Source organism: Octopus bimaculoides, chromosome 4 (genome assembly GCF_001194135.2).
Source record: "Octopus bimaculoides isolate UCB-OBI-ISO-001 chromosome 4, ASM119413v2, whole genome shotgun sequence".
Lineage (NCBI taxonomy): Eukaryota > Metazoa > Mollusca > Cephalopoda > Octopoda > Octopodidae > Octopus > Octopus bimaculoides.
The window spans coordinates 94,562,511-94,573,540 of record NC_068984.1 but is presented as its reverse complement, the minus strand read 5'-3'; the positions used below and the strand labels follow the sequence as shown (position 1 = coordinate 94,573,540).

At 37.2% G+C, this 11,030-nt stretch overlaps 1 protein-coding gene across 8 annotated transcripts in view; it reads right to left on the bottom strand.

Moving 5' to 3' along the window:
- Positions 1-11,030, bottom strand: part of LOC106872580 (serine/threonine-protein kinase Nek4) — a 216,828-nt gene that overhangs the window by 176,363 nt on the left and 29,435 nt on the right. For 7 of the 8 annotated variants that reach the window (XM_052967279.1, XM_052967281.1, XM_052967280.1 and 4 more), the window contains exon 4: positions 10,789-10,889. In XM_052967279.1, the coding sequence (XP_052823239.1) occupies positions 10,789-10,889 (101 nt within the window). Of the gene's footprint in view, positions 1-10,788; positions 10,890-11,030 lie in introns of those variants that run through there. The other variant, XM_052967284.1, reaches the window with a different exon arrangement.

The following is an 11,030-nucleotide window of genomic DNA, read 5'->3' as shown; positions in this document are numbered from 1 at the left end:
TATATATATATATATATATATATATATATATATATATATATATATATGAGTGCAGGTGTGACTGTGTGGTAAGGAGTTTGCTTCCCAATGACATGGTTCCAGGTTCACTTCCTCTGCGTGGCACCTTCAGCAAGTATCTTCTGCTATACCCTTGGGCTGACCAAAGCCTTGTGAATGGATTTGGTAGATGGAAACTGAAGGAAGCTTGTAGTGTATGTGCATATATATATATATATATATATATGCGTGTGTATGTGTATGTATTTATGTATGTGTGTCTGTGTTTGTCCACCTGCCATCGCTTGACAACCAATACTGATGTGTTTACATCCCCGTAACTTAGCAGTTCAGCAAATGAGACCAATAGAACGAGTACTGGGCTTACAGAGAATAAGTCTTGGGGGCGATTTCTTTGACTAAAACCCTTTAGGGCAGTGCTTCAGCATGGTTGCAGTCAAATGATTGGAACAAGTAAAAGAATAAAAGAATATTGTTGTAATCCAGTGTTGGACTGTTATAATGTCCACTCTGGTATAGCAGTATAGTTAGACAAGTAAGACATGACCATCTATGACTGATTACCCCACTGCTCGACATCACAGTATTTGTAACAACTACCACATACCACTTGTCACGTAGGAGGAGGTGTTCCATTATTATTATTATCCCCATAACATCTGCCCTTTTAAGATTTTTTTTCTTAGGGAGTGTAATAATTTTTACATCACCCTACCTCCCTTTTTTGAGTTTGTTTTTCTTCGTACATCTAAAAATTTTATATTTTTTTCATTTAGTATTCACTTCTAGGAACTGTGTACATTTTCTTTTTCTTTCGATTGTGTGTCTGGGTTCAATTATTTGGAATGGCGTTGGTACTTGAAAAGTATCATATAACTGTTCCATTGGTTCTTTCATTTTCTTGGGTTCGCTGTCAACAGATCTTTTTTTTAGTTGATTCATGTGCCTCTTGTATACTCCTTTTCTTTCTTTTACCAAGTATAACATTTTTCCTATGTGTTTGGTAATCATGCCATCTTCCCAACTTTGTTTTCTGTTCTTATATGCACTAACAAATACATTTTCACCAATTCTGAAGTATCTTGTTGTATTATCCATTGCAATTTTTCTTTTCTTATCAGGTAGTAATTTGTCAAAGATTGATTTTATTTTCCTTACAAACATCCGCTCCACTGGTTACATACCTGCTGGTGTATTTGGATTTGGTGTCACACAGTATACTCTTAAGAATTGCTGTAGAGCTACCTCATCCATGACTTCCTTATTTAACTTTCTTAGGGGTCGCTTGAATGTATCAACAAAGCATTCTGCTTGTCCGTTAGATCAGGGATGGTATGGTGCCATAGTTACATGTTCTACAGTGAATGTTTTACAAAACTTTTTAAATTCAAAAGACACAAATTGCGTTCCATTGTCAGATAATATAGTATCTGAGATGCCAAATCTCGCAAGCAGCTCATGCAGAAAGTTTGTTGTAGTCAAGTGGGATGGCTTTTTACACTTAGAAATTTCTGGCCATTTAGAGAAACTATCTACTACCATTAAGTAGTATGAACCATTCAAAGGACCAGCGAAATCGATGTGTAGTCTCAACCATGGAACATCTACTTTTGGCCAAGTTTCACCTTTTATTGTTGGTAATTTTGCCACTAGGGCTCAACTCTGCAGCTTTTCACTAAATTTTCGATTTCTCTATCAATTTTTGCCCAGTATATGTAGCTACACACAAAAACTTTCATCCTCGAAATACCAGGATGTCCAACATGGAATTGCCTCAACATTTTCTTTTGGGGTGTTTCAGGTATTACTACTTCCTGTGCATACATCAGTACACCATCACAAATTGAGTATAGGTTCACATCTTGGTTTTGTTTTATACCAATCCTGTTCCTATTTACTTTTCCTGTCCACAGTATTCTTTTCATTTCTGTTATGAATTTGTCTTTTTCCACATTTTGTTTTGTCTTCTAGTGTTACTGGTAATTTGCATACCACTTTTCACATTACATTTTTTTAATTTCTCCTTTTAATTTTAATATTCCATTTTGTAATCATAATTCAATAATGTGGTGCCCTATCACTGTAGTCTATTTGCTGTGTGTGTAGATATTCCTTTTTTAGAACTGCATATTGACAGTAGTGGGTGATGATCCATTTGTAGACAGAAACTTCTTCCATGAATAAATCTATGGATTTTTTTTTTTACACTGAATATGATTGCTAATGCTTGCTTTTCTATTTGACTATAGTTCCCTTCTGCTGGTAATAATGATCATGATGCATGAGCTATTTGTGCGGAAGCACTGCTCCTACACTATAATCGCTTGCACCTGTAGCCATTATAATATCCAGCTTTATATAATATCCAATGTTTTTAATTCATCAAATGCCTTCTATTGAGTGGAGCATTCAGCAAATGCCTTCATTGAGTGGAGCCCTTATATTGTGTATATTGGAAATATAAATTTGGTAGTAATTTACTAATCCTAAGAATGCTTGTAGCATAGTCTCATTATTTGGTGTGGGCATATTTTTTATCGCAGTTGCTCTAGATGAATCCAGTTTCTGTCTGTTTTTGTCTATTATCTGGCTCAAGTATTTAAATTTTTCAGAAAGAACTTGCATTTTTCTTCACGTAACTTAAAACTGTATTCTCTAATTCTCTTACTCTTTCAACTACCTTTTTATGTGTTCTACATATTGTTCGTATGATTTGCTTTTTATTAGACTATATAGTCTAAATAGGCGATAGCAAAATCTCTGCCTGCCAGAATTGTATCCATTACTTCTTGAAATATGGAAGGGATCACTTTCACACTGAAGGGAAGCTGCTTAAATTTAAATAAACCAAGGTGTGTATCAGTGGCTGATAAGTGTGAGCGTTCTTCTTCTACATGGATTTGTAAATATACCTCTGAGAGGTCTAATTTTGAGAATTTTCCTTCATTCAATTCTGCAAACACTTCCTCAGGACTTGGCAATGGGTAGTTATGTGAGATTAAGCAATCATTCAACCCCATTGAAAAATCTGTACAAACTCTTAACTTTTTTCTTTTATACATAGACCGTAGGTGCTGCCCAATCTGAGTAGTCCCTCTTTTCGATTATTCTTAGGATTTCAAGTCTTTCAAGTTCCTTATTTACCTGTTCTAGTGCTGCAAATGGTACATTATATTTTGGCTTAAATACAGGTGTTGCACTTTGTTTTACTAAAATTTTTGCCTTCGTTTTCATGCAGCAGCCCAGCTCACCCAAGAAAACATCTAGAAATAAATGTTTTAAGTTTTCATTTCAATCCCTCAGCCGCATTCGAACCTTCGACTGAACCGACTATATTCCCACACAAAACACCTATGGGCATATTCCACAATTTGAATAGCTCCATCCACTCTGTGCTAAATAGATTAACTGAATTTCTTAACATACTTTTGCCATTTTTATTTGGTCACGAAATGTCACATTATACACAAATTCACCAACAAAATACAATCTTTTACCCATAACACTGTGCTACTTTTGTTGACTTACTTAATATTGGCTTACTGATATACTTCCAAGTTTCTTCATTCACAATGGTAATATCACTTCCAGTGTCAAACTGCATTTTTAATCTTATATTTTCAATTTTCACATTTACGAATTTCTTCTTAGTCACATTACCATTTTCTTTTGACAACATACTGTTCCAACATTTTGTCAATTTGGTTTTACAGTGTGCTTTTATGTGTCTAATTTTCCCACAATGGAAACATTCCACTTTCTTAAATGGACAGTTTTTCGTCAGGTGTAGACCTTCACATGCAAAATGTGAGTTTGTTTCCTGATTTTTGTCCTGTTTGTACTGTATTTTAGTACACACTTGATTTCTTTTCTGCCTATTTCGCACTGGTTTCACTTGTAAATCAATTTTTGTGAACCCATGGATAGATCAAACATTCATGTTGTTTATGAATATGAGTTCTGTCATGGAACCAATGCATCCCAGACAGCTCGAAACATCAATGAAGTGTTTGGTGAAGATGTGATAAATGAGCACACCGTATGTCAATGGTTTAAGAAGTTCCAGTTGGGTGACTTTACTCTTGAAAATTAGCCCTGTGGTAAACCTGAGACCAAGGTGGAAACTAGCGGAAATGGATACATCTCAAACTACACCTAAGTTAGCAGCAAAGTGTGATGTTTCAATTCCAACTGTATTGGACCATCTCAAACATCAGCAAGGTAAAGAAGCTGGACAAGTGGAAACCACATGAACTGAATGAACATCAAATGACACATCATCTTGAAACCTGCTGTTCTTTGCTGTCACAGCATAAAAGCGAACTATTTTTGGATCGTATTGTTACATGTAATGAAAAATGGATTCTTTTCAACAATAGCAAGCATTCTGCACAGTGGTTGGATAGAGACAAGGTGCCAAAACAGAATCTAAAAAAGAATATTCATGAAAAAAAGGCTAATGGTGTCTGTTTGGTGGTCCAGCACTGGTGTCATCCATGCAGCTTTATGAGACCTGGTAAGTCAATTACAGCGGATGTATACATCAACCAGCTGGATGAAATGATGAATGAACTTGCAATTAAACAAACGAGATTGGTCAATAGAGACAAACCAATTCTCTTGCAAGACAATGCTTGACCACATATTGCACAAAGAACACTACTCAAGTTACAGGAACTGAACTTGGAAGTACTCTGTCATCTATCATATTCACCAGACCTTGCACCAACTGACTAACATGTTTTTCAGGCATTAGTCAACTTTTTGCAAGGAAAAAACTTCAACTCTGAAGATGCAAAAACAGCCTTTTGTGATTTCATCACTTCTTGCTCTCCAGAATTCTTCACTGCCGGCATAAATAAGCTTCTGATAAGATGGCAAAATTGTGTTGATAATTTAGGTACATACTTTGGTTAACAGCATTAATTGTTGTTGAGATAAAATAAAATAAACATTCAGTTCAAAATTAGACATTTCATTCTTAATGACTTGATAGTTAGACAAGCAAGACATAACTATCTATGACTGACTATCCTGACTGCTTGACACCACAGTATTTGTAACAACTAAGAAATACCACTCATCACATGGGCGGGGTGTTCATTATTATTATTATACCCATAACAAATATACATATATATAGCAAATAAGATAATGGAGAGGATACAAAAACGACATACATCAGCCGGTAGACATTCTAGTATGTCTATTTATTCCAGAGTATTGGAAAGTATTAGAAGAATACATACACATTTAATAACTATGTGTTACACACACATGTACTAATATTACAAAAAAGAGCAAACAATCAGATTGTCAGTACTTCTAGTTCCTTACAGCCATTTATGCCAAGAGGCAACGAAGTTCTCCATGCCATCTCCATCTCCTCAGTGTTCTGCAGGGATGGGCAGATAAAGTTTGGATGATGCATGTACCTCTAGGCTTCTTCAGAGGGTCTAAGTGATTGGGAGGGTTAATACATATAAGAAACAGTTAACAATAGGTACAGTGTGTTTGTCTTTTTGAAAGGGCAGAAAAAGAATAGGAGCAAACATGAGGATGTTAGTGAAGTACAATTTATTAAAATTATTTGGATATAGAAAGGGGAATAAGCCACAGACTTCCTATGATGCATTCCAAGATCCATGTTATTTCGTCCAATTGTGGATAGGTGAATATAGTCGTTCTCAGGAGGAGTTTTTTCAGGAAGGGTGAATTTAGGCAGTAGTTCGCATTATGTTTACATAGAAATTCACATTATGCTTACATAGAAATACAGTGGTGGATTTGAAGGTATGGTCTGTGTTACAGAAGTGAAAGTTTATATGTAAAGTGCCAGCTAGTAGGGTCAACGTTACAGATGGTATGGCATAAGCAGCCTATGATGGTGAACCTATCATGGGAAAATTTGGAATATGAGTGTACTAATGAGAGTAAGGGACCAGGTGAGACCAAAGTGCAGTGTTAGTGTTCGTTATTTTTTGTCAATCAACAAGTCTTGGAATCCCTGTGTGTAGTGGGGTGGGGGTTATAGTAAATCCTACAACTTGATTGGTCAGCTACATTTTTGAAAACCATGGTGTGGTTACAGTTCGTTAAAGGTTAACCGATAAAACAAAACAAATCAAATAAATAAATAAATAGACCATGGCCATTATGGGCAAGTAAATGAGCAAAATAAAATTAAGAACAAGTAAATAAGTGAGTAAGTGCGATAACTAAAACAAGAGGACTAAGGGAAGAGGATCTTAAAGGACAACATATAAAAAATAAAACAGTATAAACGTATAAAAACATAAACATATAAAACTTATATCTATCTATCGGGAGAATCTACTGTATAAAGTTAAACATAATATAGGAGCTGGACAGGAGATTCGTTGTTGCCGGAAGGAAGAAGGAGGATTTTGTGAATAGGGACAAAAGGGACTGGATGGGACAAATAGTGGTTGTTTGTTTTGCTCACTTATAGTTATTCAGTGCTAAGTAAAATATAGAATATTAGATATAAGGTATTAAAGGAGTGGTACTGTTTTATAGTATTAAATTATTAAATTATGTGTTTTTATTAAAAAGGGGTAATTTGAAGAAAATGTTTACATGGATATATATATATATATATATATATACATATATATATATATATATATATATATATATATACAGCTATCGGTAATTCTGTGTATAGCTAAAGGAGGGTAACCCGAGTATTTCTAGCTGATTAATTAATTAATCTATTTATTTATTTATTTATTAATTAATTCCGTATTGGAATAGTACTCAATTTAGGTCTAAGGGAAGAGGTAATATCAGTTGCAGATGCAAAATGGAAGTATTTGTGTTTGGATAAGGGTGTCAACTATGGGGTGTAGGTATCTATGGATTACGATGTTTTAGGTAGTTTAGCTATAGTAAATTATATTATACTCAATTATCCAATTGTACATAATGGTCTATATTTATAATTTAAGCTAGTGGATAATGTGCTATATTATTGTTGCTCTGCTCATTTCTAGGGTGCATTTCAATTACTAAGTGCTAGTATGTATGATGAACTAGTCCAGCGTGTATTTTCAAAAGGTTCATAAGAGAGAGGTTCTTAGCCCCAGTGCATATGCTACATTTATGTAGAGTATTCCTAATAGGAGCATGGAGTAACATACCATTGGTAGACAAGCGATGGGATATTCCTATCTGTACTTGTCTATACTCACACTGCAATAAGCATACATACAAATATATCTCAGGTTGGCACACTGAAAGGTAGATCTGGTGAGATTGTTGAGATGCTTGAATGGAGAAATGTAGATTTGTGCTGAATCCAAAAAGTAAGATGGAGAGGAAGTTCTGCTAGGTTCCTCACAGGCAAAGAACATAGGTATAAGATTTTCTGGGCAGGGAACACTGATGGGGTCAGGGGCAGGGGTATACTTCTTGCGGAGAAATGGGTTCATAAGGTAATCGAGATACCCAGAGTCTGTGATAGAATACTTAAGATTAGATTAGTGCTGCAACATGGTTTAGCAACCATTATCTATGTTCATCAGGTAGACCCTCAACCAGGGCTACCTGAATAACAGAAAGACCAGTTTTATGACACCCTCTTGCACACTACCTTGTTGACGAATGACAGGGACATTCTCTTTGTGGGTGGCAACTCCAATGAAAGAATGGCAGTAGCAGGGAATTGTATCAGATTGCCAGAAGGGAAGCTAGGAGACAGGTTTACTTAGCCAGAAGTAGATAAGAAAAAATTTGCCAATGTTCTGCATCATGAGGACCAAAGACTTGAAGAGTTTCGTGTTGCAAGACAGTGTGTGAGAGAGAATCATGATGTCTTGGGAGAGAAATGTGTCTGCATGGATGATGGCTCACTTGCATTTAATGAGGCTGCAAAGAGAGAAGTTTAGAGATGCCACAATGAAAGGTTGCTAAATGAAGAGAATGAATGAGAGTCTGCCAAATGTCAACCCAACAGAGGGACCAGCTATCCGAATTGATAGTTCCATGGTAGATAAAGTAATTATGAGTATGAAGACAAGGAAAGCCCCGGCCCATCAGGAATCACTGCAGAGATGCTCAAAATATCTGGTGGTGTCAGCAATAGTCTAGTCACCCACATAGTCAATCAGGTGATACATGAAGGAGTCATACCCAATGACTGGTGTAGCAGTACCATAGTCAACTGCTACAAAGGTAAAGGTGATGCATTAGATACAAATAATTACAGAGGTATGAAGTTGTTTGATCAGGTAATGAAAGTCATGGAGAGAGTCAGTCTAGATGAGATGCAGTTTGGGCTAGTGCCAGGGAAAAGCAACACTGATGCTATATTTCTGGTAAGACAGCTGCAAGAGAAATACCTAGTCAAAGATAAAACTCTGTACCTGGCTTTTGTTGACATGGATCCCTTACCTGGTTGTGAATGGGGAAACTAGGGATATATGAGTGGTTAGTGAGAGCTGTACAAGCTATGTACAGGGATGCTGTCAATAAGGTGAGGTTGGCAACGAGTACAGTGAAAAACTCCGGTTAGAGGATGGGGTCCACCAAGGTTCAGTCTTCAGCCCTCTCTTATTCATCATAGTCCTCCAGGCCATAACAGAGGAATTCAAGACAGGATGCTCCTGGGAGCTTCTCTATGCTGATGACCTTGCTCTAATAGCTGAGTCACTATCAGAACTAGAGGAGTTTCAGGTGTGGAAGCAAGGATTAGAATTGAAAGGCCTTAGCAAAAACCTCAAACCCCTTCAGGTAGATGGAAAAGGCATAGGCAGATCTGCTTGATCTGTAGAAAAGGCATAGGTAGAAACTCTATAAGATGTACCCAGTTTAAGCTATGGACACATAAGAGGTGCAGCAATATCAAAAGAAGGTTAACTTGGAACAGAGTTTTTGTATGTGGCAAATGCTCAGGGACAATAAACACTGAAAATGTGCAGAGAACAGCTTCCGTCACATTCTAGGGAAAAAAACTACAAGTAGTTGATAGCTTCCGTTACCTAGGTGAGTGAGTTAGTAGCGGGAACGGTTGCTCTGAGAGTGTAGCTACTAGAAAAGGAATAGTCTGGGCAAAGTTCAGAGAACTCCTACCTCTGCTGGTGACAAAGAGCCTCTCACTCAGAGTAAAAGGTAGATTGTATGACACATATGTGCGAACAGCGATGCTACATGGCAGTGAAACATGGGCCATGATTGCTGAGGACATGAGTAAGCTTGCAAGGAATGAAGCTAGTATGCTCTGCTGGTTGTGTAATGTCAGTGTGCATACACGACAGAGTGTGAGCACCTTGAGAAAAAAGTTGGATATAAGAAGCATCAGATGTGGTGTGCAAGAGAGACGACTTTGCTGGTATGGTCATGTGTTGCTTATGGATAGGGACAGCTGTGTGGAAAAGTGTCACACCCTAGCAGTTGAGGGAACCTGTGGAAGAGGTAGACCCAGGAAGACATGGGATGAGATGGTGAAGCATGACATTTGAACATTGGTCCTCACTGATGCGATGACAAGTGACCAAGACCTTTGGAGATATGCTGTGCTTGAGAAAACCTGGCAAGCCAAGTGAGACCATAACTGTGGCCTATGCCAGTGCAGCATAAACAGCACATTTAAGTGTACCCTCCAACCATTGGGCAATAAACTGCACTTGCGAAGACCTGTTGAGGCAAGTGAAGTCGTCGTTGTGGCTGATTGGCACCCATGCCGGTGGCATGTAAAAAGCACCACTCTAGTGTAGTCAATGACAGTACTACCTGACTGGTCCTGTGCCGGTGACACGTAAAAAGCACCATTCGAGTGTGGTTGCTGCCAGTTCCACCTGACTGGTCCTGTGCCAGTGGCACGTAAAAAGCAACATTTGAGCATGGTCATTGCTAGTGCTGCCTGACTAGCTCCTATGTTGGTGGCACATAAAGAACACCATTCAAGTGTGGCCGATGCCAGTACTGCCTGGCTGGCCCTCATGCCGGTGGCACGTAAAAAGCACCCACTACACTCTCGGAGTGGTTGGTGTTAGGAAGGGCATCCAGCTGTAGAAACATTACCAGATCGAATTGGAGCCTGGTGCAGCCTTCTGGCTTGCCAGCCCTCAGTCAAACCATCCAACCCATGACAGCATGGAAAGCGGACGTTAAACGGCGATGATGATAATGGTGATGATAAGGAAAGGGTTTGAATTACCAGGGAAGGGTAAGGAAGGAAACAAAAACATGCACAGCTATCATTGAGGAGGCAGTAATGGGTGGGAAGGAAAAGAGTTAAAACAAGAGCAAATGAAGTCAATATATATATTAACTAAAATGGCAATCAACATATACGACCATTTGTGAGAAACAACTATTTTATTTCCATATACTAGAACTGACAGTTACTTCGGCATTACAGGAACATACCATTGCTTGCATGACAAATTACTATTATTTGTCAAGGGTCAAGCTGGAAAGCAGCATAACTATTGAGATTATATGTTATGAAAAGGAATTTAGAATTATGTCTTTCACTTCTCTGCTCACCAGAATAAAATGATAACAATTAACTATTAGAACAAGACATGTATGTAAACAAAAAAAAAATTTGTTTAAAAATGGATCTTTTGTTTTTTCATCTGGATCTTATGTGGGTAACCTTTAAAAGTTTAAATACTTCATGTATAAAAATAATCTCCAAAAAATTCATCCACATGCATAAAAAGAACCCAACCTCAAAAAGCAATATAAAAAACATGTCTGAACACATACACACACACATAAGAGGAGGATAAAAGCTTTTACCTGGCAATTCCTAAATCTCCTACTTTGATTATTTTATTTTTTGTTAAGAAAATATTCTGTGTTTTCAAGTCTCTATGCAGAATATCTCTTTCATGGAGATACTGGAATAAAAATGGAAAAATACTGTCAGAAATCTAGATTCTTTAATCATATCAACTTAGTTTAGTATTTCAGCAAAATATATTTGGAGTTTCTCAGTTGTGTTGTTATAAACAAGCTGTCTACTTCTAAGTCATTGATAT